This window comes from Scleropages formosus, chromosome 13, assembly GCF_900964775.1.
Source record: "Scleropages formosus chromosome 13, fSclFor1.1, whole genome shotgun sequence".
Classification (NCBI taxonomy): domain Eukaryota; kingdom Metazoa; phylum Chordata; class Actinopteri; order Osteoglossiformes; family Osteoglossidae; genus Scleropages; species Scleropages formosus.
The window spans coordinates 1468978-1496469 of NC_041818.1; the positions used below are offsets into that span (position 1 = coordinate 1468978).

A 27492-nucleotide genomic window follows, 5' to 3' on the forward strand; every position below is an offset into this window, starting at 1 on the left:
GCCTTCAGAGTCATATCTACGGTTCCTGCTGTCACTTAACCAACGTGTTGTCTGTGTTTAAGAGGCTCCTCCAAGTGTTCCACAATTATTAGTAATCATTATATAGAGTTGTAAGTATCTAAGAATTTATAGAACAGAATCCTCTCAATGAGGCTTTTTTAAACTTTATAAACTTTATGTGCATTTCGCACTGTCTTGATTCACAATAACTTACAAAGTCAGAGTCTCCCAGGTGCGTGAAAACCATCAGGAAGAGAGAGAGCACTACTTGCCATTTAATGGCGAAGACTTCACCAACACAGTATGTGACTCTATCCAGTTAGGGTTCAACACAGACATTTTTATGTGGTTCTAAGCCCTTCATTTCTTGCTGGTGGATATTAAATTTATCTTACAGCGCATCATGAAGTTGAGTCATTTTTACAGTTCAGCTCAGTGCCCTGAACATGCGTGTCCTGGTCGACTGCTCGCTTCCATGCGCATACCTGTTACTTCTCACTATGGCTTATTGTGAAATACAAGCACTCTTTGGGTGACAGTTGGGTGACAGTTGCCTATTTGTATTTATTTTTGCAATTTTAACCATTATTGATGAAACCCAAGAGTAGAAGACATGAAATGGTGAAAGCTGCCCATCAACCAGAATGCAAAGCTGGTTTTTAATCGGGAGGGATATGTTAGTTGGCACTGTAATATAGTTAGGAAAAACTTGTATAGTCCCAGGTAACTTCAGTGATTTTGCTTCCTGAGCACAGGCGATCACAAATATTTCCTGTTTATAGAAACAGAAAGTGCAAACAATCAGCACTGTATGAAATAAAGTAGATTTTTTACATTCATATTGAAATTACATTATTCACTGTAAGGGTCTACAATCCAGCCTGTGATAAACTGTAGATATGGTCATCATCAGATAACTAGCACGGTATAATAATTCTCATGAAATTTGCACTCTGCCAACTGAATATTCATGATCTGCATTTCAGACGTATCACATCTACACACACGTTATGATACGGGGTGACTTTGATCCATGGAATATGGGATATTTTTACAGTGTACTTTATTATAGCCCCAGAATTGCACTGCAGTTGATGTATTTATGGTTAGAAGTTTTTTCTCAAATGTGTTATTCTAATTTGAATGCCAAAAGAATAATAATTTCAATTTACAGAGGTGAAGTTTGGGTTACAGACATTGTCTTGTTCTTGGATTCAGCAGTTAGAGTTGAAGTGTGAAAACAGTTTCAAATGGCAATGCTATTTAGGAAAGGTTATATGGTTTTATATTGAGCTTTGATCAAATTTGGAGCAAGGGGTCCTAACCTTAGGTCTTTCAAGCCTAAGGAAAGATCAGTCATGGCTCTCTTGAGAGGTCACAGGACGACTCGGATCTGTGAAATATCCCCAAGGTGTTGTTAGCCAAGTCTTGCATCTTTGTGAACAGCAGGATGGATATGCAATACACTTATTTTCCATTAAGAAAGAATCTTGCTTAATATATTCTTGTTTTTTTTTTCTTTTTAACAAAAACTACATTACTAAAAAAGTTCTGCTTTGATAACAACACCTTTTCAAAATAATTACCCTAGTTGACTCTGCTGGAACTTGTGAGCATTTCGGTTGAATTCTTTTGTAAAGAGGGAATGGGGAAATGGATTGCGAACCCTGTGTTTTTGTTTCCTGTTAGGTGGAGGGGTGGTGGGGGAAAGGGGGGGTTTCCAGCTCCCACACCTCTCACCCCCTCCCATCGGTGTGTTCTCTGTTCACACTCAGCTGTCCCCTCCTCGTCCTATGCTTCTTGGGCTAGCACTCCCCATCTGTTACCAGAAAGATCATGGCCTCCTGCTTGCCAATCTCCGCCATGACGGCAGCAAGTTGGTTGAGGTTGCCGCTGTGAAAATGCTGGGCCTCCCACAAGTCCAGGATCACTGAGGTGGGGCTGGCTTTGCATGCAAAGAAATTGAGGTGCCTGGGAAACACAGAGGGAGGAAAACAACATTACATTCAGTGCAAGGCTGGTTCATTCCTGATTGTTTGCAAATTCATTTCAGGATTGTTTTTCAAAAACGAATGAAAGTAAGCATTTATTATTCAGTGGCTGCTAGCTAAATGCTGGAATAAAAAAGCCCGCTTTGTAAGACTGTAAGAAAAGTTTTACACAAACATATACTTTACAGATTAAAACAAGAAACTGTATTATTGCATTATTTTATTTGCACACACACACACACACACACACACATTTTCAGAACCGCTCGTCCCTTACGGGGTCACGGGGAACCGGAGCCTACCCGGCAACACAGGGCGTAAGGCCGGAGGGGGAAGGGGACGCACCCAGGACGGGACGCCAGTCCGTCACAAGGCACCCCAAGCGGGACTCGAACCCCAGACCCACCGGAGAGTAGGACTGCGGTCCAGCCCACTGCGCCACCGCACCCCCATCTATTTATTTGCATTAATAAGAAATTATTCAGGAGAGGCATTATGAGGCAATAATGTTTACAGGATTACAAAGGAAGGACGGTGTTTACCCAGACGGATTAAACAATTCCTGTGCCTGGAAAAGGTACACAAACTGCCGTAAGCCCTATATCTTTCTAGCAGTGATATTCAGATAGGATGTGACCTTTTTCTATCTACCGAAACCTCCGGGATCAAACCTGATCAATAGCAATAAAGCAGTAACCCCTGCTGGCAGCACATTTGATGCCGTAGAAGCTGTGCTTGCTGTGGTACCTGAGGAGGCCTCCAGACTAAATTCAACAAAGGCTTGTTTCGATCTAATGGCATTTTTCTGTTCTTCAAACATCTGGAGTTTTTAGCGTTCTTAAATGTGGCCCTTATTACTTTGAGGAAAAAAGTATTTTGGGAGTGAAGGGGATAAACAGCAGGGGTCAAGGCTACCCATTGGTTCTCTTATATTTATTTGATATATGATGGAGTGATATCAAAAGTCTCCACACCTTTACACTGATGTAAATGCTAAAATCAAGACAAGTCACATCACAACTTTTTGACCCTTAATAAGATCTTGTAAATAGATTAAATGAAAGCTAAATTGATAATTGTTGTTTACTAAAATAAATAGACAAATAAATAAATAAACTTTCAGTAAATCGGTTACATAAATGTACACACCCTTTGTGTTTTCACATTTAAGAAACCACATTCCATATCATGGGCAAAGGTAAATTTGCCTTCACCTGACATCAAGTGAAGTGGTTCTGATTCGCCCTAAAAAATTAGCTGTACATGAAAGATTTCCCTCAGGGTTTCTACATAGCAAAGCACAAAGATAGCTACGGCTCATAAGAATCTTTAGGATCTTATCAAAGGGCACAAATCAGGACTGTGATATATAAGAATTCTGAAGGCATTGCACATATCATGAAACATTGTGAAGATCATTATTAAGGAGAAAATATGAGACCACTAGGATGTTTAGAAGATCAGGATGACTTTCCAAAATTCATGATTGATAAGGAGAAAGGTCATCAGGGAGGCTACCAAGAGGCCAATGGCAATCTCAAAGGATCTATAGGATTTTATTACCACTCCCAGCATATTACAACCATTTTGCTTGTTATCCACTAGTCTGAGCTGTGGGATAGAGTGGCAAGCTGGAAACAATTTCTCACAAAAAAGTATCCAACACAGTTTGTCACCCTATCAAGTTTAGGTTTTAATGCAGACATATCCAAATGCAAATGTGTTACAAAATGTGCACATTATGCATAAAGACCTATTCAGTCTCTCAAAATCATGTGGGAAAGTGTCTCATAGTCCGTTGCCACAAAGGTAGAACTGGCCTTAATTCCAAAAGACTTGTTCAGCATAAAGCGAAATACAGATAGTCATCCAAATAACATTGCACCTACCGTTATGCATAGTGGTGGTAGCATCATGCTGTGGGGTTGTGTGTTTTCAGTATACTTTAGACTGAGCTAAAGAAGCCTTGAACAGGACATCCCTTCAGAATTTTACTGAGCTTTTACTCTTCTGCAAAGAAGATTGGGTAAAATTGCAAAATCCATTTGAGACTAATCAAAAGGTACTTCTACAAAGTATACATTTATTTCATCAAGGCATTTAAAGTTTTTATTTTTAATTATTCTGCCTAAAAATAACTGATTCAAATTTCACATAAGTATTGTTGGTTAAAAGATCTTAAAGTTGAAGAGGTGTAAATCACGTCAGAAATCATGTCAGAAATCCTTTTGCCTTTAATAACATCTTGATAAGGTCTTGAGATCTTGTGTAGAAATCTTTTCTAAATTGATACAGCTGGGTTATTATTTTCTTTCCAAGTATCCTAATGGAAAGTAAAACCTTAAAAAGGTTTACCTGTAAGGAGGAAACCTGTATGCTGTTGCCATTCCTGCACTGCAGGATAGCACTTTCCCTGCATGCCTCCATGTGTCTCAGAATGTCATATTGCAAGAGCATCTTTGAAAGGAACTCCTGTCACATCACAGTTTCATATTTTAAAAACTACCAAAGTCAAATGAATGTATATTTTTGTTCTGGGTGATAAGAAACCACCTTATATTATATAAAACTAAACAGACCAAAAAAAGATGAACGTTTTTTTTGTCTCTGTGAGCAACCTGAAAACAGTTCATTACAGAGGCCTTTCAGAAAGTATTTAACTGAGAGGTCACTCAGTTTTTCTCCCCATTATTACTTGAAATTCATTTGAATCCTTGGAAATAATATTTTCCCCGTTTCAACATCACAAATTTCAATGCATTAATGATGCAAAAACATTACTGTTGAAGATTTTTGGGCACTCTTTAAACAGGTTTTTGATAGAAAATTTTTGTGAATGAAATTTGCATATGTACATTTTGAAAATTTTTTTGCCTGTCTCTAAATTTGAGCCAGCACTGGCAATATAAATGAAGACTGGTAGTGGAAGAAAAAACAATTACAATTTTCGAGCGTCATTAAAATTAAATTCAATTTAGAAATACAAAGTAAACACCGATCATTGCCACAAAACCCGAGACCAATGTGCACTGGAGAGCAGAACCCAGTCCAACCCACTGCACCACTACACCACCATGCCCCCCTGCTTAATTTGCAATCTCTGTATTAATTTTAAACAGTACTGTAACAAATATTTTTAGCATTATATGTTAGAAATAGGGGGGTGTGGTGGCGCAGTGGGTTGGACCGCAGTCCTGCTCTCCGGTGGGTTTGGGGTTCGAGTCCCGCTTGGGGTGCCTTGCGACAGACTGGCGTCCCGTCCTGGGTGTGTCCCCTCCCCCTCTGGCCTCACGCCCTGTGTTACCGGGTAGGCTCCGGTTCCCCACGACCCTCTATGGGACAAGCGGTTCTGAAAGTGTGTGTGTGTGTGTGTGTGTGTGTGTGTGTGTGTGTGTGTGTGTGTGTGTGTGTGTGTTAGAAATAATGGCAAAGTATTTAACTTCAGTACCTAACTAAATAAATGAGAGCCCTAAAATGGACCAAGTACTGTACAATGGAAAAGACCTTATGCAATTCTTCCCCTGCCTAGAGCATCAAGAGTTCAGAGATGGTACTCCCACTGGGTTGCACTTAAATCCTTAACCAGCTTAATTATTCAGTGCCTGTGCTTGAGAAGAGATATCCCAGAGAACATATGCTTCGTACTGTATACCTTTTCTCAGTACACCGACAGGAACGAGTGAAGGAAGGCCTAATGCGAACACATCCCACCTGCCAGTGTGCAGGCTTTTTATGGAATGCCAGTTCAGCTGCATCTAACAGGGCTTTTGGTATTTAATCATATGTTTTGAACCTGAAACCATTTGTCTCAAGGAATTAAATGTAAGAAGATTCATCCTGTGCTAAAAGGCACCGGTAGTGGTACCATCTCTTTCACACTGTATAGAAAGCGATGGAAATTCAATATTACTCTACTTTTTGCTTGCACAGAAAAAAGGATTACACAGACACACACAGACACACACACACACACACAGACAAATTTACATTTTACATTATTTATTTAGCATATGCTTTTCTCCAAAACGACTTCCAATGAACTCTATGAACTCTCAGCCCACACACCTTATTTTCTAAGGTGACTTACACTGCTAGATACACTACTTACGAGTTACTCATCAGTGAAACACACTCTCTCTGCAACTCACACACGTATTTACATATTTACACATATTTAGAAATATATTTATAATTTATAATTCTTTAATTTCACTTTAATTTTTGTTATACAGTGCTTTGAAGAAAATGACTTGCCAGATCACCCAAATAAATGTAAAAGTAAATTAAATTGGGTAAGGTGTGTTTCATTTTCTGAGATAACACTAAAACAGGAACATGGTAGACCTGCACTGATCTGTAATGTATTTGTGCTCAGTGGCACGAGTAGAGTTGATTTTATTGTCGCTGCTCACAGCTGAATCAGCAGATGGGATCTGTTATGCTGCCGTCAGAATGAGGGAGCTACTGTACCTACGGAAACAAGTTTTTAGGCTTCAGTGATCTGGAGAAGGTTCACAGGAAATAAAAAAGGCAGTGGAGGTCTGATGTGAGTCTCTCACCCACTTTGATCTTCAAGCAGGGTTGTGGCAACAACAAGATGGACAGAACCACGCAGAGCCAAACACTGCATCCAAAGGTCAAACTCGAATCCGACTGACAATGTGATGTGACTTAAAATCTGATTTTTTGTTGATGTGTTTTAATCCATCTTTGCATAGAGGAATTTGTTGTATCAAAAAGGGAAATAACATTTCAATGGGGTCAAATTGAAAGGTGTGACAAAACAAAATGCAAAAAAGTGGGTGGGGGTGATGAGATGTGTTCATTATGTGATTTAAAAACAGCCATTCGATTGAATCTTGTTTCTAACAAATTAAACACTTTGATCCAGCTGCACTATTTTCTATTTAATTCGGTGATCTAAAAAACTGCTTTTGAAATAGTGGGCCCCAGCATAATACTGATCCAGCAGTTCATTAACATTTAATTAACATGCTGATTAAAACTGTGAAATACATGGGTCCATCATTAAATATTCATTTTACTTAGAGGACAGGAAAAATACAAACCTGAATCTTTTTCAAAGAAAATATTATGAACAGGGATTTTTCTCTAAATATTAAGCAATTGATCCTGGCATAATTAAATTAAATAATAAACAATTAAACAATACTACTACTACTACTACTATTATTATTATTATTATTATTATTGACAACAACAACAACAAAATGCTGATGTACACTGACATATGACTTAACTTTACTTAAGAGCTTTTGGCAGCCAGAGCTCATGAGCTTTGATTTATTAGCTGACAAGTTGCAGGAACAGTGGTCATCCACTGTCAGTGACCCCAGCTAACTTTTCCTCACCTCTCCAGTTTGAGTCTCTGTGCAAGTAGCCTCCAGTCTGCTCCATGGGGGCATGGCGCATCCAGGCTGCTGCATATCTTCTGTCGTATCAGGTACGGAATTTGGAACGCACTGGGGCCTGCTAGAGCTGGGGCACTGTTGTCCAAAACCAGAAAATCGCTGTCCAGAGGCCGGCTGTCCTGTAGACCCAAAAATCATACCTTCATTTATTTATAGGTACAGTCACCCCAAGATGCTGCAATTCACAATAACAGAATTTATCTTTACGAGGAGTCTCGTGTAATGACCCCTACTTTGGCTTACAAGGGATTTCTTCACATTTATGAGTATCACATTTGGATTTTGTGTCCCCTTCCAGCTGAGCAGTGTGACGCCAGAGCCACCATGCGCGCTATTTCGCAGAAGCTATTTCGCTTGTGCTGCGTGAAGTTCTCACCCTCCATGAGCCCTGTTTACTAGTGACACCTGCAATAATCTCAGTAATCAAGGCCCCATTTGGACTGTCCAAACCATGTCAGCTTCTTCTCTGAGTGTCATTTCATTTGCGTTGATTTCATTAATTTCTTTTGTCTTTACTGTCCTTTTTTTGCATTAAAGATTTCATTAATACATAAACATTGAGTATGATATGCATGTATGCTTTGTTTGTGAGCGTTTAAGTGTGTGGTACAGAAATGCTATGAAAGTAGCCGGTAGCACAGCAGGTAGCGCCCCCCACATTGGATATGAAGCTCACAGGCTTGTGCCCCATCAACTGCTGTAGTGTTCTTAAGCAAGATATTAACCCTAAATTGTTCCAGTAAATATTATCTAGCTATGTAAATGGGTAAACAGTGGTAGACAGCTTAACGTTACTTTCTTCCCCAAGATGACGGCATGCATGGACACAGCACCTTGGTACTTCTGCAAAAGTTCTCTATAATTTTGTTGTATTGCACAGGAGTGCAATGACAATGAAGTCTTCAATTCAATTGCAAAGTCATTTTGGAGAAAAGTGTCGGTTAAAAGTGTGAGCTGACCGAGTGCACGTAGACAGACATACAGTCTTTTAGAGTAATTAATGAAGGGAAACTGCGCTGTCATGTTCACTAATCCCAACTGTCAAAGTATTTGTGCCTATGTTAGTGGGATCTGGTGATATGTTAGCATAAATGAATGTCAATTCTGGGGGTTTGGAGCAAGTTTTTAACCATAGAAACCAATGGTACAAAGGGATGTCAAGAACAAATGACCTTTGTGAGGTGCAGGGAAACTGCACTATAATAAAGTGAAACGGCAAGCAATTTGCAGAGCATGTAACACTCTGGGCATGAGACCGAAGCCATATGGTGTTCACATATTCAACAGAGTATGAATTATCACTTTGATTTGAGCATAGCAAAAGGAAACAGAGCAGTAACCCTGCCGTCTTTTCCCCCTGCAAAATCCCATACATGTGAAGAGAAATCTCTTGAGCAGTGCATTGCTGTGATGTTCCTGACCAGCTGCTTTTCTTGTTCATGAAAATCTCTACACTTTTCACATAATTAAAAAATGGCACTGCTGCACTTGATATCCTCAACACTCATATTATATAAACATTCTCAATTCTGCTTTAATTAAAATAGGATTGCAAGGAATAATCACGCTACAGTAAAAAAAAAAGAAAAAAAGAAAAAAGAAAAAGAAACCAAAGCTTTAAAATGACACAGTGATCAGACATAAACACCATTATAAGGGCATAAACTCTAGGAAGTAGTGCAATAGTTGGAGCAGGGCACTCAAAGGAACCCATGTCCTGCTGTAGTACCCTTGAGTGTGGTGCACACCCTGAATGGAGAAAAATTGACCTTGTAGCATAAAAGGGCAAACCAGTGTTTAAAAAGGTACGTGTATTACTTTGAAAGGTTTTTAGTCATAATGTGTCCTCCCTGGCTTTAATTAAGGCATTCAGTTCACAGCTACTACCACTCTATGTTTCAAAGATAAACCAGTCGAGGCCCTTTCTACCAGTATTCATGAGTTTCAGAGCAATGTTTTCATTTGGTCCTGCTTCCGTCACCTTGGCAATGTTGATGTCGATGCTGAAGCTCTGGCCCTCCCCCTCCACCTGCCACACACACAGCTGGCAGGTGAGCTCGCAGGTGCTCAGGCTCAGGCGCTCCAGGGTGAAGGTGCAGTGGAGGCTGCGCTGGGAGCCACTCCAGATGTGGTAGAATGGGATCTCCTGGGGGCAGCCCGAGAGGGGGCACCATCAGCTTGTGCACATTTACATGTCAATCTCCATATTCAGAAGCAAATGTAATAAACTGTCCCCAGAAAGGACCTTGTCGTGACCCTTCAGCCCCCTCAGTCTGGAATTTACAGTCAATGGTTTTCCAGACGAAACATTTAACATTTAAGATAAAGGCAAACGCAAATTAAAATAAATGGATGAAAGTCCAGTTAAAACAGCTACAATTTCCAATTAATATACAGTATTTGTACACAGTGGGGGTGCGGTGGCGCAGTGGGTTGGACCACAGTCCTCCTCTCTGGTGGGTCTGGGGTTCGAATCCCGCTTGGGGTGCCTTGTGACGGACTGGCGTCCCGTCCCGGGTGTGTCCCCTCCCCCTCCGGCCTTACGCCCTGTGTTACCGGGTTGGCTCTGGTTCCCCGTGACCCCATATGGGACAAGCGGTTCTGGAAATGTGTGTGTGTGTGTGTGTGTGTGTGTGTGTGTGTGTGTGTGTATTTGTACACATTCTCCTAAAATGCAGTAGTAACTACTGCACCCACCTACAGTTGTATGATGACCATAAACAGTCAACATGGATTCCGATGAAAATTATGGCAAAAATTTGTCCAAATGAAGAGTTTCACACCTGATAATCTCAGCTTTAAATGGACACCGGATGGCATTTCTTTCATCTTCAACTTGAATGCATAAACCCATAAATTTTCAAAGGGACATAGTAATGCATTTGAATTAATTCACTAATGATAATCTGTTTAGATGTGTTAAGACTACACTTTTCTGTCCTATATAAATAACCGAAATGAACGAGTCCTTTATTTGTAAAAGCTTTTGCTGATTGTAAAAAATATGGTCGATTTTAATTGAGCAAGTGTTTTAATTGGTCAAAATGTGGTACATTTTGCCCATATGCACACTGAGGTTAATGACCAAAACACGCTGGCACAGCAAGGATGGGCAGTAAGGCCAGAAATCGGGCGCCCCCATCAGCGTGATGGAAAGGGTTACCAAGGAACGCAACGGCCGATCAGAGGCCGACACGCTCATTACAGGCAGTGAGTAATGAGTCTCCGTGACCGAGGGATGCCGACACCTTGAGTGGCCAGTAGTGTTTGCAATTATGCCCTGTTACTATCATTAATGAGATGGCATGATAATGGGCCCTTTCTGATGAGAACCTGCAAGATGGGGGAGACACGTGAGCTCTGCTGCCAGCGGAAGTGTGAACCCATTGCCACCTCTGTAAGTGCTGAATGACCACGACACCGTGCAGAGTCTGTCCAGGGTACAAAACACAGCTAGCTCCATTTCCTTTGTCTTTCCTCAACCACACACACACACTTTCAGAACCGCTTGTCCCATACGGGGTCACGGGGAACCGGAGCCTACCCAGCAACACAGGGCATAAGGCCAGAGGGGGGAGGGGACACACCCAGGACAGGATGCCAGTCTGTCGCAAGGCACCCCAAGCAGGACTCGAACCCCAAACCCACTGGAGAGCAGGACTGTGGTCCAACCCACTGCACCACCGCATCCCCTTTCCTCAACCCCTTCAGCCTAATATCTTCTGCTGTGTGAAGAAATGTTCTTTGTCCTTCACAGATGATTGAGAGGTCAACCTCAGATGTCACCTCTCAACCTTGATGTGTCCTTCAAGGCTGTTATCATGAACTAACACAGCAATATTAGCCTGCTGCATACATGAGTAAATCAGTGTAAATCACTTTTGGAGAAAAAAGTGTGAGCCAAATGAATATGTGACAAAGTAAATCACTCATGTGCCACGCTGCAGGACACTGTCCAACAGGGGGTGCTGTTACACAGGCCATGTGCCAGCTGCTGCCTGGGAAGAAGTGGGCATGCTTGTTTGGCGGCACTCAGAAAAAAAAACAACACTTCCAGAGAGACACCCGTTATGCGGGGAGGTTGTGCAGCTGCCCGGCAGTCCGCTACTCTCTGGGGGATTACAGAGCTTCCTCATCACACTGTGTGCCGTCCCACATGCTTCCATCCACAAGTCTTCCGGCTCACCTAGGCCCTCTTGATATGCATGTTTTTAAGTCTGAATTTGTTTATAACAACCAATGAATGGGAAATTCAGAGCTTTCTATACTCTTTATAATATCAAAAAGCAATAAGTACATTATATGCAATATCTAGATTATACCCTACAATGGTCCCATCCAGGGTTTACCCTGCCTCACACCCTATGCTTCCAGAATTGGCTGTGGAGCACTGTGACCTGGCCCTGGACCATTGCTTACCAATAGTGAGCGATTCAGCAAGAATGAGTTCGTTGTTTTCCACCCCAATTTTACTGTTCAGCCAAAGCTAAGATGTAGCTGCAGTCCTGGTATGTGCAGTCAACGTCAGGGCACCTCAGTCTCTTTTGTGGTCAGCGTTTTATTAATGACATCATCAAGTAGATCGCATGTTGGCTCACAACTGCTTTGGAAAAGACACTGTCGAATGCTGATGGAATTAATAGTGATGAGAACAGTATTGTGTGCTGTAGTCATCAGAGCAGAGTGAAACACAATGGAAGTGAATGAATGAGTGAGTGAGTCACCTGGTACGCGGCCAGCAGTTTGCTCCTCCAGTGGGCCCGGGGCATGTCATGGATGGACAGACGCAGGTTGTGGTAGCTGTCTTTGAAGAGCAGGACCTGCGGCTCGTCGATCAGCCGACCTCCCAGCTGCTTCTCCATCTGCATCACCTCCTGTGGGACAGTTGAGGACACAGCTCAGGGATGGGAGCTTAGCGTCATGGCTTGGAGACACGAACAGTCCTTTCCACTGGGCCTAGAAGCTCATGGAACAGCCTTCTCTCTCTTTCTCTCTCACACACACACACACACACACACACACACACACACACACACACACACCAATGCTTTTCTACTAAGAGCAGTCTTAAAGGAACTCCCTATTCTTAACTACAACTCCTTTTCCTGTCTTTTCCGTTTTATTCTGTCAAGAAGAACTGGGAATTTGTCACATTTATTATTAATTTCTCATTTGTTATTTTCCTCTCTGGGGTGTGGTGCAAATGAAACAGACATCTGAAATGTCACTAAAATACAAAGTAACAATTTCTCAGATGAATATGTTAAATAATTTTGCTCTGCACATAATCATATGAATCGTTTCATGAAAAATTTTGAAAAAGCCTCACCTTCACAAAACTGATATCAAAAAAGAAAGATCTTATTTTACATGAGAGCAAAAGTATTGCTATGAATACATCACTGACTGCAAGCGGCAAAAAGAAACACAGATATCTAACAATGATGCTTCTGTGGAGAATTCTTAGAAGTTTCATACCTTGTGTGAATATAGACACAACTGAAAGTGTTTTAGAACAGAACTAATTAAGACAGAGAATCTCGGGTTTTTAGCTGCACACCAGTGATTCAATTTTATGCTCTCTTTACCCTGTTTTGGGTAGACTGATTTCAATTAATATGCTGGGGAACCTATTAATTACCCATTAAGAATGCACCTTTGTTACATGATACAGTTGCTCTACCTGAGAGCTTGCTGTGCGCATGATCACTGTCACATATGATTCCAACAATGACAGAAGGAAAAGGCTGAAATATTGGAATACAGCAGTTATTTGTTTTCACACACTTTCATCATTTCACAATGTCTACTGTATGTGTTTTTATAATATTATTACCTTTAAATTTCCCTTTATTAGTAAGGACAACAGATTGGAAACTTTGGTCCTGAAGTTATGTAATGATTACAGTGTTAGAGCCCCTTGTTGCACGTCAGTGAGTTCAGAGATTAATTTGTCCACCACAGTGGTATTTTACATCTCTGCAGACTGTGTTTTGCATAAGTGTCTGCTGTGTCGGCTGTTGGCCACATTCACCTGATTCTAGACAGAATGCCACCCTTTGACCTTCTGTGCTAACAGCTAATGAATGTGGATGGGTGGATAATAGACCTCGAGTAGAAGAGTTGAGAGCTCTTTGACAAAGGGACAAGTTGACACCGCTACGTCCCTGTAATTGTCGACTGGCACACGGGCCAAGGGTTACATTTCTCTGTGGCCACTGGCTTGTTACAACACTGAAAGTTGAACAGATCCTAATTTTACCCAGTAGGCTTTGTCAGTTCCTGCTGAAGGGCAGTAAACTTTGAAGAGTTTTACAAGCTCCTCTAAAGTGTCTTTTACAAAGACAAAAAGGGTAATTTATGGACGTTACAAGGAGGTTCATTTAACACGGTTCTTAGGCACCAATTATTCTTCTGCGGTGATGATATCATTAGCATTGCAAATTGATGGCAGTGGACTTAAGACTCATTCCTGACCCTGGCTCCACATCACACTGGGTGCTGATAATAGGGGTCGGGGATTGGGGGGGCTGTCAGTTATCCATATTATTAAATACACAGTTATAGTTAGAAACAGCAAGGAGCTTTTTGGACCTCCCCAGCCTTTCACATTAACAAGATGGGACAAGGTAACAAGGCTAAACCCAACTTCATTCTTCTCGAATAAACCAAATTCTCCATGATTTTGGCATATGCTGGAGGCCTTGTGGGTAATTACCCCATTTATGCTCCATTATCTTTTTGCAATTACGGTGTGATGAAGTGAACAGGTGGAAAATAAAAATCCCGAGGAACATTTAGTCTCCCTAGACCAGGACCTCAAGGCACATATGTTACAGGCGAGAGTCTGGTGTTCATAGAAAATGATAAAATAGAAAGTAGAAAGATAATATAATTAAAATAGAAAATACATCCAATCCTTAATTTGTGATCATTCAAATGACAAATTTTTGCTTTTTCCCCACTGTTGAATTTCTACCTTCAACAATCAATATCCCCTCTGCGAACCGCCACCTTAACGTGGTGGAGGGGTTTGAGTGCCTGAATGATCTCAGGAGCTATGTTGTCTGGGGCTATATGCCCCTGGTAGGGTATCCCATGGCAAACAGGTCCTGGGTGACAGATGAGACTAAGCGCGGTTCAAAAACCCCCTTATGACTGTAAAATCAAGGCTCTCGTTCACCCCGCCCGGTATGGGGTCACCGGGGCCACACCCTGGAGCCAGGCCTGGGGGAGGGGCTCGCATGCGAGCGCCTGGTGGCCAGGTCTATGCCCACGGGGCCTGGCCGGGCTCAGCCCGAAGCCAAGACGTGGAGCCACTCTTCGGTGGGCTCACCACCTGCTGGAGAGGTCGTAAGGGGCCGGTGCATTGTGATTTGGGCGGTGGTCGGGGCCGAGTGCCCGGCCGACCCAAACCTCGGGCGCCAACTCTGGCTTTTGGGACTTGGAATGTCACTTCACTGGCGGGGAAGGAGCCTGAGCTAGTGCAGGAGGTTGAGAGATACCGTCTAGATATAGTCAGGCTCACTTCCACTCACAGCTTGGGTTCTGGAACCACTCTTCTCAACCAGGGGTGGACTCTCCACTATTCTGGCGTTGCCCAGGGTGAGAGGCGGCGGGCGGGTGTGGGCTTATTAATAGCCCCCCAGTTCAGCCACCATGTGTTGGAGTCTACCCCGGTGAACGAGAGGGTCGTCTCCCTGCGCCTTCAGGTCAGGGAACGATCTCTCATTGTCGTTTGTGCTTATGCGCCTAGCGGCAGTGCAGAGTACCAGGCCTTTTTAGAGTCCCTGGGGGGCGTGCTGGAAAGCGCTCCCACTGGGGACTCTGTCGTTCTACTGGGGGACTTTAACGCCCATGTGGGCAGCGACAGTGACACCTGGGGAGGGGCGTGATTGGGAGGAACGGCCTCCCTGATCTGAACCCGAGTGGTGAGTTGTTATTGGATTTCTGTGCTAGTCACGATTTGTCCATAACGAACACCATGTTCATGCATAAGGGTGTCCATCAGTGCACTTGGCACCAGGACACCCTAGGTCAGAGGTCGATGATCGACTTTGTAGTCGTTTCTTCTGATCTTCGGCCATATGTCTTGGATACTCAGGTGAAGAGAGGGGCTGAGCTGTCAACTGATCACCACCTGGTGGTGAGTTGGATTTGATGGCGGGGGAAAAAGCTGGACAGACCTGGCAGGCCCAAACGCATAGTGAGGGTCTGTTGGGAATGTTTGGCGGAGGCCCCTGTCAGAGAGGTCTTCAACTCTCACCTCCGACAGAGCTTCAACCAGGTCCCGAGGGAGACTAGGGACATTGAGTCCGAATGGACTATGTTCCACACCTCCATTGTCGGGGCGGCGGTTCGGAACTGTGGCCATAAAGTCTCCGGCTCCTGTTGCGGCGGCAATCCCCGAACACGGTGGTGGACATCGGCGGTAAGGGATGCCGTCAAGCTGAAGAAGGAGTTCTATTGGGCCTGGCTGGCTCATGGGACTCCTGAAGCAGCTGACGGGTACCGGCGGGCCAGACGGAATGCGGCTCTGGCAGTCGCCGCGGCAAAAACTCGGGCCTGGGAGGAGTTCGGGGAGGCCATGGAGGAAGACTTTCGGTCGGCCTCAAAAAGATTTTGGCAAACCGTCCGGTGACTCAGAGGGGGGAAGCGGTGTTCCACCAACACTGTTTACAGTGGAAGTGGTGCGCTGCTGACCTCAACTGAGGATGTCCTCGGGCGGTGGAAGGAGTACTTTGAGGATCTCCTCAATCCCTCCGACACGCCTTCCGTAGAGGAAGCTGAGGCTGGGGACTCGGAGGGGGACTCGTCCATTACCCTAGCTGAAGTTGCTGAGGTAGTCAAAAAACTCCTCGGTGGCAAGGCTCCGGGGGTGGATGAGATCCGCCCCGAGTTTCTCAAGTCTCTGGATGTAGTGGGGCTGTCTTGGCTGACACACCTCTGCAGCATCGCGTGGAGCTCAGGAACGGTGCCTCTGGACTGGCAGACCGGGGTGGTGGTCCCTCTTTTTAAGAAGGGGGACCGGAGATTGTGTTCCAACTATAGGGGGATCACACTCCTTAGCCTCCCTGGGAAAGTCTATGCCGGGGTACTGGAGAGGAGAATCCGACCGATAGTCGAACCTCGGATTCAGGAGGAGCAATGCGGTTTTCGCCCTGGCCGTGGAACACTGGACCAGCTCTATACCCTCACTAGGGTGTTGGAAGGTTCATGGGAGTTTGCCCAACCAATCCATATGTGTTTTGTGGACCTGGAGAAGGCATTCGACCGTGTCCCTCGTGGCATCCTGTCGGGGGCTACTTCGGGATTATGGGGTTCAGGGCTCGTTGCTACGGGCTGTTCGTTCCCTGTATGACTGGAGCAGGAGCTTGGTTCGCATTACCGGCAGTAAGTCAGACCTGTTCCCGGTGCATGTTGGACTCCGCCAGGGCTGCCCTTTGTCATCGATTCTGTTCATTATCTTTATGGACAGAATTTCTAGGCGCAGCCAGGGAACGGAGGGTGTCTGTTTTGGTGGCCGCAGGATCTCGTCTTTGCTTTTTGCGGACGATGTGGTCCTGTTGGCTTCATCGAATCAAGACTTACAGCGTGCACTGGGGAGGTTTGCAGCCAAGTGTGAAGCAGCGGGGATGAGAATCAGCACCTCCAAATCCGAGGCCATGGTTCTCAGTCGGAAAAAGGTGGATTGCCCCCTCCGGGTTAGGGGGGAGTTGCTCCCTCAAGTGGAGGAGTTTAAGTATCTCGGGGTCTTGTTCACGAGTGAGGGAAGAATGGAGCGGCAGGTTGACAGACGGATTGGTGTGGCGTCCGCAGTAATGTGGTCATTGTACTGGTCTGTTGTGGTGAAGAAGGAGCTGAGTCGTAAGGCGAAGCTCTCAATTTACCGGTCGATCTACGTTCCTACCCTCACCTATGGTCATGAACTCTGGATCATGACTGAAAGAATGAGATCGCGGATACAAGCAGCAGAAATGAGTTTCCTCCGCAGGGTGGCTGGGCGCACCCTTAGGGATAGGGTGAGGAGCTCAGTTACCCGGGAAGAGCTCGGAGTAGAGCCGCTGCTCCTCCTCATCAAGAGGAGCCAGTTGAGGTGGCTCGGGCATCCGTTCTGGATGCCTCCTGGACGCTTCCCTGGGGAGGTGTTCCGGGCTTGTTCCACTGGGAGGAGGCCTCGGGGCAGACCCAGGATACGTTGGAGAGACTACGTCTCCCAGCTGGCCTGGGAATGCCTTGGGGTTCCCCCAGAGGAGCTGGAGGAGGTGTGCGGGGAGAGGGAAGTCTGGGGGGGCTCTGCTTAAACTACTGCCCCCGCGACCCGGTCCTGGATAAGCGGAGGAAGAAGATGATGAAGATGAAGATGAGACAATCAATATTTTTACAGAGCTATTTCCATTCACACAAGTCACATTTTAGCAAACTCTTTTGGCTAACTCCTACACTTCCTCCCGCAGTCCAGTTTTAATGCCTTTCTTGTGCTAAGCAACAATGTGGGAAACAATGCCATATTAGTGTTTATGTACCCTCAGGGCTGTGGTGTGTGCTGCGTGTTGTAATTATTTACTGCTTAAAATCACACTAATCTGAGTCATTCGCCATTAGTTACCTTCTTGCCTCTGTTTTCTTTGAATGACTAACTAGTTAACCCATTTCTTATGTTTAGTGTAATTTACATAAACAAATAAATGTAAATGTAATTTACGATAAAGTACGAATAAATTTTTTTTAGTGTAATATTAAGTTCTGTATATATAGTGCTGTATTTTATTACAGCATTTGTAATTGTTAGTAACAGTTGGGAATTTTCAGCAAATGTATCATCTCTTGAAGAACAAATAATATTTCTTAATGTACTGTACATTCTGTAGTTACATTTCTAATAATAATAGTAATTATTATTGTTATCATTACATCATTATATTGTATTATTATTATTATTACTGTATTGTTACATTAAAGATGTTTTAGTGTATCCAGAAGTGTTTCTTTAATGTTTTTTTATGCATAGAAAGGTACACAATATACTATATATTAAGACAAACATTTGACTAACTGATGTTAGACACGAACTGTACCTAACTGTTCCGACTTACTTAAAATTCTGATTTAAAGACAGACTTAGAAATGGAACTTGTTCGTAATCTGGGGACTGCCTGTACACCCAAAGACCAACTTAATATACACTGATCAGCCACAACATTAAAATCACCTTCCTAATATTGTGTAGGTCCCCCTTGTGCCGCCAAAACAGCTCTTACCCATTGAGGCATGGACTCCACAAAACCTCTTAAGGCGTTTTGTGGTATCTGGCACCATAATGTTGGCAGCAGATCCTTTAAGTCCTATAAGTTGCGAAGTGGGGCCTCCATGGATCTGACTTGTTTTTCCAGCACAACCAACAAATGCTCGATCGGACTGAGATATTGAGAATCTGGAGGCCAAGTGAACAACTTGAACACTTTGTCATGTTCCTCAAACCATTCCTGAACAATTTTTGCAGTAAGGATGGGCCACTGCCATCAGGGAATACTGTTGCCATGAAGAGGTGTACGTGGTCCGCAACAATCTTTAGGTAGGTGGTACGTGTCAAACTAACATCCAGATGAACACCAAAATCCAAGGTTTCCCAGCAGAAAAATACTCAGAGCATCACACTGCCTTTGCTGGCTTGCCTTCTTCCCATAGTGCATCTTGCTGCCATCTCTTCCCCAGGTAAACAACAGACATGCACCTGGCCATCCACATGATCTAAAAGAGAACGTGATTCATGAGATGAGGCCACCTTCTTCCATTGCTCCATGGCCCAGTTCCATGGTGCTCACTGCCCGTTGTAGGTGCTTTCAACAGTGCACAGGGGTCAGCATGGGCAATCTGATTGGTCTGCGACTACACAGCCCCATACGCAGCAATCTGCGATGCACTGTATATGTTCTGACACCTTTTTATCATGGCCAGCATTAAGGTTTTCAGCAATTTGTACTACAGTAGCTGTTCTGTGGGATCGGAATAGACGGGCTAGCTTTCGCTCCCCATGCGCATCAATGAGCCTTTGGTGACCCTGACTCTGTTGCGTGTTCACCGGTTGTCCTTCCTTGGGCTACTTTTGGTAGGTACTAACCACTGCATGTCTGATGACCACCATCCACTGATGATGTCATCTCGACTGGTGATGAAACACTTGCAGTCAAAATGCCAAGCTCGGCAAACACCTGAACATCTGAACTAAGCATTCCGGGAACACCCCACAAGACCTATCGTTTTGCAGATGGTCTTTCCCAGTCGTCTAGCCGTCACAATTTGGCCCTTGTCGAAATTGCTTAGATCTTTACATTTGCCCTTACACTTCCTGCTTCCAACAAATGAAATTCAAGAACTGACTGTTCACATGTACCTAATACATCCCACCCCTTGACAGGTGCCATTGTAACGAGATAATCAATATTATTCACTTCACCTGTCAGTGCTGTTAATGTTTTGGCTGATCGATGTATAATAGAGAGAGACATAGAAAAAAAAAAAACGTTACTATAGTATTTATAAAAGAGAGAGAGGAGGAGAGAAAGTGTGTGTGTGTGTGTGTGTGTGTGTGTGTGTGTGTGTGTGTGTAGGTACAAAAAACATTAAAGAAGCTTCAATGTTCGCTTTTCTAATGTTCGTTGACGTTTCACCTTTTTCCGATCGCTTCATTATTTCCACTTTAGTTTCAATCGTGATCGTTTTCCTTTTCTTTGATGCATCACCATCACTTGCATCACATTTATACTTTGATGGCATTGTTAGGAGGGTAAAAACAAAACACTTAAAGCCAAAGATGGTGGTGTGGTGGGTTTGTCCTGTACTTGCTTTCTGGTGGGTCTGGGGTTCAAATCCTGCTTGGGGTGCCTTGCGATGGACTGGCGTCCTGTCCTGTGTGTATCCCTTCCCTCTTCAGCCTTGCGCCCTGGGTTAGGCTCTGGTTTGCCTTGGGCCAAGCAGTTTCAAAATGTGTGTTTACAGTAACACATGAGACACTGTTAACAGCAACGGGGTCTGACTGAAAAAAACAAGGTTTTGTCCACATCACACAGTAGCGCCTGTTTGTTATTGCAAACCATTGCCTGTCACTTGAATTTTTGATATAATGGGCTTTAAGGGGATGGCTCGTAATGATGAGTTTTACGTAAGTCGAATGTTCGTAACCCTGGGACTGCGTGTACTTGGGTTCTAATTGGGAGGAGGTGGAATTTTCCTGATAATAAATTCATAATTTCAATTTCTTAATTTTGCCTAATGAACAGATATCTTGGAATGAATGAGTTTTTGTAAACCAAGGAATGTGTGTACAAAGTTGATAATACTGACACACACGATATATTACAAAGGCAATGGAAACGAGCCCTTCTGTTGGAGCCGCATCATTGCAGGACATGTGAAGTCAAAGCCCAGTGGACATTGGTGTTAAAACGCACACCACCATGGCTGCAGTCAGCTGGAGCGGATGGGCCAGTGACAGGAGCTGGTTTGATCTAAGGGAGCAAAAAAATGCACTCTGAGCACTGACAGCCCCTTCTGTGGCAGGCTGAGCCAAGACCACCCCTGAAGTCCCTCTGCTTGCTGAAGGAGGGGCAAGAAAGAGAAGAAAGAAACACAAGCGGCTTAAAATTCCTGTGTCCAAGTCACAAGGGTGCCAGCTTTAGAGGCACAGATAACAGGATTAGTAGGAGCACAGCTTCGGCGCGCGCACACACAGACAGGGTTCCTGTGCACTTTCCCTGCATTCCCAATTGCAGAACATGCACTTTTCACGGAGTGTCCAGCACAAGCCCAAAGGATAGTGAACAGAAACAGAGCCAAAATTTTCCTTGATAAAAATACTAAACCTGTTGTTTTCACTGAGGACGGAAAGCCAAGCTCAGAACTGCACATATTCTAATGCTTAAACTGTAACTTGATATTGTACCCAGCATATTAATTTATTCCTGGAGACAGTGGTGACCAGTTTGACAAATATGGAAAGTATTTCCCTCTCTGACATTTGTGATCAGTGAAAAACATTCAGACTGGAATGCTTTGAGATGCACCAAAATTTCCTAATTATAGGATGGGAATGAAAAACATAAAGTCAGCTTTAATGTAGCTGGATTTTTCATAGGAACATGAGTGTTGTCACAGAGATACGTGGGACCTTGTCAGAGCATCTGACTACTCACAGGTAACTTGCAGTTCATATCCTCAGGTAAAATACATCCACTTTGATTAACCTTTCCCTCTGAAAGGCTCCCATTTGAAACAGTATAAAATACTACTAGAAAGACAAAATGGCTTGTATACTAAAATTACACCTATCTGTACACACAGAAAAAAAATGACATCTTCTGATGCAACACTACAAAATACGACACCTGCAAGCTTTATTCTAATGCAGTGCATGATGTTTGCAGAAATGCTATATTTACGCAAGAAGCCACTGGGAAATGGTATGGATTTGTTTCCCCCCTCAACAAATAAGGATAGCTGTCACATGTAACTGGTTCCAGAATGTCATAAATGATGCTTTGAAGCTTTTTAAAATGCTATGCTCTATCTATCTATCTATCTATCTATCTATCTATCTATCTATCTATCTATCTATCTATCTATCTATCCCCTATTAGGCTCCCCTATTAAAAGCAAATTTTAAAAAAATGTATCGACTATCTGTAAACAAAAGGTAGATTGTAAAGAAGGCATTTATTTTCAGTGCAGTCTGTACCCCTTCAACACATTTTCCTGGAACGATTTACTTGGGGAAAAATGTGACCACTGCAAGCCTTTCTCAGCAAGAGCAGATGACTGATAAGGCAATTTCAACTCAGTGTTTTTTTCCTCCCATAAATTTGTTAGACTAGTCTTTTTAGAGTGAGGTGGAAGTGGAAATGTAAGCCCTCTCTGTTTCGAGTCGAAGTAGGACCAGAACTGTTATGCGGCCCAGGAGAGTTTCCTGTTTGTTGAAGCTGAAGAAATTACATTAATTATTACTGTGTTAATAAAAGACTGAAGTGGTTCAGTGTTCAACACAACTCTATGCATGTGGCACATTTATTTAAATTTAGAACCATTTGCATCCTAATCTTACATATGGAGAAATAAGAGACCACTTGACAGCATTCTGAGCCCCACAACCCCCACCCCCCCAAAAAAAACATAAATAAAAGATGTATTTGGTCTGAGCATGGGGGTGCGGTGGCGCAGTGGGTTGGACCGCAGTCCTGCTCTCCGGTGGGTCTGGGGTTCAAGTCCCGCTTGGGGTGCCTTGCGGCGGACTGGCGTCCCGTCCTGGGTGTGTCCCCTTCCCCCTCCGGCCTTACGCCCTGTGTTGCCGGGTAGGCTCCGGTTCCCCGTGACCCCGTAAGGGACAAGCGGTTCTGAAAATGTGTGTGTGTGTGTGTGTGGTCTGAGCATTAAAAAGTTGTGAAAGCATATCACAGGAAACCAAGCGAGGTTCAGAGTTAACAATATATAATTCATACTTTTCAACAAGTTGACTGGTTCCCAAAATGACGGGTAAAAGAGTTGAACATTCTGTGTTTTTATACTATATATATATTTTCAAGTTATTATATACTGGAGAAGCTCTCACATGCCCATATAGCATACAGCAGAAATTCAGTAGACCTCCTGGTGTGACTTAGATATTCATAATCAAAGACAATAATATCATTTATTTCACTGGGAGATAAAAGCCAGGTTCAGATCTTGGCCACAGGCTTGATGGCGAACTGTTGACCACGGACAAGTGTTAGAGGCAGAAGGGAACAGCCTAGTGCCATCCACAGCACATCTGTACAGCACAGATGTGGTACAGACTGTACAGGCACATGCGGCTCTTCATGGAGACACTTAACAGTCACATTCTACTGTGACAGTTACATGAGAAAATGGTGCAGACAAAACTCCCATGGTTTACTGTTTCCTACTTTTAGGAATTTCCTCTCTGCCACAGTGCCTGGAATGGAATGAGGAATGAGGATTAGCAAGCGGTCCAACTGTGTGCACACTGAAGGTTTAGCCCACTGCATCAGTGACAAAAAGAAGAGTTACTCATGTTATCACTTAGCTGTTACGATAAACCCAGTTAGCCATACTAAAAAGTCTGCTGCATACAACTGTTTTCAGAAAATCATGACCACCTCTGCGATGGAGCCTGCAAATTAAAATTGTATAACCACGTAATTTTGTGCCTAATAACTTCACAGAACAGCAAGAGAAGAGGAGTGCCGTATTAATGCAAAAGACAGAATTTCGCCTGGATTCATGTTGTATGCTACAGGAAAAAGATTCACCAATCACTTTGGGCAGCAATTAAACATTTCAGTGCTTTATTCACTTCTAATTATGAAGCCTGGTGACTCTACATTTGAAAGTGAGGATGTAAATAAAACATTTACTACTGTTTACTGGGTGATGGCTGAGGAGTACATCTGTTGGTTAAGTTTTGCAAAGAATTTTTTTTTTTTTTTTAAATTTCTTCATATATTCATGAACAAAAACTAATAAGCTATAAATTAATTGCTAATAGTGTGATAAATCTCTGTTAATGAGTTGAAATGCTGTACAGATTAAGACTCTACTACCCTGAACTGCTAACCAGACAAAAAGATCTGACCCAGTCACTTTAGAAACTTCTTACAAAATTCTAAAATCTTCCTGACTCTCTAATGCTCCTATATATACAGGACCATGGGCTGGTTGCCGTGGGACTGCAGAGGTTTCTTGTTTAATTATTTCTTCACTATCACTTTATTTCCCCTTGCTTGGGTTTTTTTCCCCCCTCCAAATTATACCATGTTTAGTGCTCTGTTGAGAAGCAAGATATACTGAAATATCAATGGATAAAATCAAATGTCTACATGCTTTTCCATGGTGTTACTTAAACTTGAGTTTCATTATTACATATGATATTATGTTAACCTCAATATTAATATCAGACACTTTTGACTTTGCAAATCAAATGTTTCCATAGTTATAGTATTCATATTTAGAACATGCGTTCAGCAAGTAAAATGGAAAAAGCTACAGCTTATATTTTAATGTTTCTCTACCTCAGGATTTAAAACTCCTTATATTGTATGTATACACCAACTGTTGTAAGTTACAAAGCATAATTCTTTGCCTTTACATCCGATATTAAAACTCAGTTTTACAGGTGTTGTTTGATATACAGGGGTGTGGTGGTGCAGTGGGTTGGACCGGGTCCTGCTCTCCAGTGGGTCTGGGGTTCGAGTCCTGCTTGGGGTACCTTCCGACGGACTGGCGTCCCATCCTGAGTGTGTCCCCTCCCCCTCCGGCCTTATGCCCTGTGTTGCCGGGTAGGCTCCGGTTCCCTGCGACCCCGTACGGGACAAGCGGTTCAGAAAGTGTGTGTGTGTTTGATATACATGGAGCAGAAAAGAAAGCCTGTAAGTTCAGGAAGGCAGGGTGTATATAAAATACTACACATAGCAAACTGGAGCCAGATAATTTCTTTATGATTTTTACAGACAAAACAAAACCACAGGGGGAAATGATGCGCTCACTGTGCATAGGGTCACCTTCTGCTACACATGCCATCTTCATTACATGAATCATGCTCTACGCTAAAGAACAGTGTAGGAAGAATTCAAACTTTGAGAATACTGCAAAACAGAAAAAACACACACACACACACACACACACGGAACCGCTTGTCCCATACAGGGTCGCGGGGAACCAGAGCCTATCCGGCAACACAGGGCATAAGGCCGGAGGGGGAGGGGACACACCCAGGACGGGACGCCAGTCCATCGCAAGGCACCCCAAGCAGGACTCAAACCCCAGACTCACTAGAGAGCAGGACCTGGTCCAACCCACTGCGCCACCGCGCCCCCCACAGAAAAAAAACAATTGAGTTTCATAAATTTCACATATTGGCCTGACATTTGACGAATCAAACTATGGCTGCAGTTTGCAACTTTTCGGTAAAATTTGTAATATTAAATCAACTCATGACAGAATTTATTTTAATCCACTTTCCCTGTAACAATATCTATAGCATTTGGACAGCTTTAACATCTGAGTCACAGATGAAATTTCACCAACACAGCTACAGACAATACTCGACTTATGTAAAGGTTCTGTTTCACAGACCCTTACGTAAGTCAAATTTTATGCAAGACGGATTTGCCCCTTCCCCTACTAGCCTATTTCAGAGGATTAAAGAAATAAGAATCTATTATTCTATGCACAACTATAGCACAAACATTTAAAACATGTAGTACAGGTAGCACAATAAATTACCAAGGAAAAAACATTATGAAAACCGGCACAGACTGCATACCTTCAGGATATTTGCCCTTCAGGTCCTCAAAAAGGCTTTATGTCATTGTTTGGATCATCATTAGCCATAGTGGAAAGTATTTCTGGATGTGGTCTTCCATCCACGTTGTTAGTAATTTTTCCATCTCACTAATGGCACCTTCATGTCTTTCTGTTTTTATTGCTGATTTCATGGATGTTCTTCCTTTCACATGCTCTTTCATATGAGCAGAATCCATCATGCAATAATTGAAACATTGAAAATACTGTAATTACTGTGCACTGAAGATGTCTTACAATGAGAAACACATGGTGACTGGAAAGATGCCTCTTGCATGGCATGCTACACAGGTCATATGCATTGCGTGCGTTGAATGTTTCACACACACGCATGCACACATTTTCTGAACCGCTTGTCCTATATGGGGTCGCAGGGAACCGGAGCCTAACCCAGCAACTCAGGGCGTAAGGCTGGAGGGGGAGAGGACACACCCAGGACGGGACGCCAGTCTGTCACAAGGCACCCCAAGCGGGACTCGAACCCCAGACACCCTAGAGAGCGGGACCCGGTCCAACCCACTGCGCCACCATGCCCCCTGAATGTTTTACAATTCACTTAATTTACAATTGAGTTTGGGCAATTCAAATATATATTTTTAATTTCCTCACACTTTCCTCAGACTATGTAACAGATTTATGCAAGTCAGGGACTGTCTGTATTCTGACTTTGTAAAGGTGCAGATGATTTCAGTGTAGCTGTTGCTCTCTTGTGGTAAACAATGAAAATAAAACAGTAAACAGTAATATGTTTAATGTCAAACCGGTTAATGATATACGTCCAATGCCAATCAATTTATATATCATTTCTACTTTTACCATTAACCTGGTTGTCAGGAGAATGTGTGCTATTAATAAAAAGTTATTTTCCCTAAGTGCAGTGGGTTGGACCGGGTCCTGCTCTCTGGTGGGTCTGGGGTTAGAGTCCTGCTTGGGGTGCCGTCCTGGGTGTGTCCCCTCCCCCTCCGGCCTTACGCCCTGTGTTACCGGGTAGGCTCCGGTTCCCCGCGACCCTGTATGGAACAAGTGGTTCTGAAAATGTGTGTGTATTTTCCCTAAATTGTCTATTTAAACTACCCACTTTTTTTTTATCCAAAACAACATTTATCTAAAAACACTGACATGCTCCTTCAACAAACTGCAAACTGTCAATATATTTCCACTGTTTAGGTTTTATTAGCAAAAATATATACTTTATAGACAAAAAGACAAAGGTAGGGAACACATTTGTATGTTTTTATTGTTGAAAGCTCAAACTCAGTTTTCTAATTAAAAGCAGAAACAAATAAACAATCCTTCCAAATCCATTGTTAAAAAAAGACTGAGCAGATAATTGGGGAAAGCGCTCCCATCTATTAGCAATGGTTACACCAAACTGTCCGCAAAGCAGACGGCTAATTTGCATAGCTGTGTAAACAGTAATTACACTTTACAGAATAAATGAAGCAAGGAGCAAAAAATTTTTTAATTTTTCTGTGCATTCTTTTCAAATTATAATTTCTACATTATTTGGTCCATTACTTAGGTCAATGACAGTGCTCCTCAACTCTCGACTGTTCCAAATTATACAAGTGAAGACAGGAGTTGGTCAATTTGTAATGTTAAAGTTTTACTCCAATATGTGCAGTACTGAATATCAGATTTTTTCTTTAGGAAATTCTAATGTTTTGATTTAATTGTGGCTGTCAAGAATACTTGTGTTCTCAGATATCTTCTGG

The 27492-nt window shown here is 43.1% G+C and overlaps 1 protein-coding gene across 1 annotated transcript in view; it reads right to left on the reverse strand.

The window, feature by feature from the left end:
• Positions 1-1367: 1367 nt before the first annotated feature.
• unc5a (unc-5 netrin receptor A) overlaps positions 1368-27492 on the reverse strand; it is a 217989-nt gene continuing 191864 nt past the window's right edge. The window contains exons 13-16 of the mRNA XM_018746522.2: positions 12148-12297; positions 9405-9569; positions 7364-7542; positions 1368-1971 (exon numbers count right to left, since the gene is read on the reverse strand). Coding sequence (XP_018602038.2) covers positions 1806-1971; positions 7364-7542; positions 9405-9569; positions 12148-12297 — 660 coding nt within the window. The 3' untranslated portion in view covers positions 1368-1805. The remainder of the gene's footprint in view (positions 1972-7363; positions 7543-9404; positions 9570-12147; positions 12298-27492) is intronic.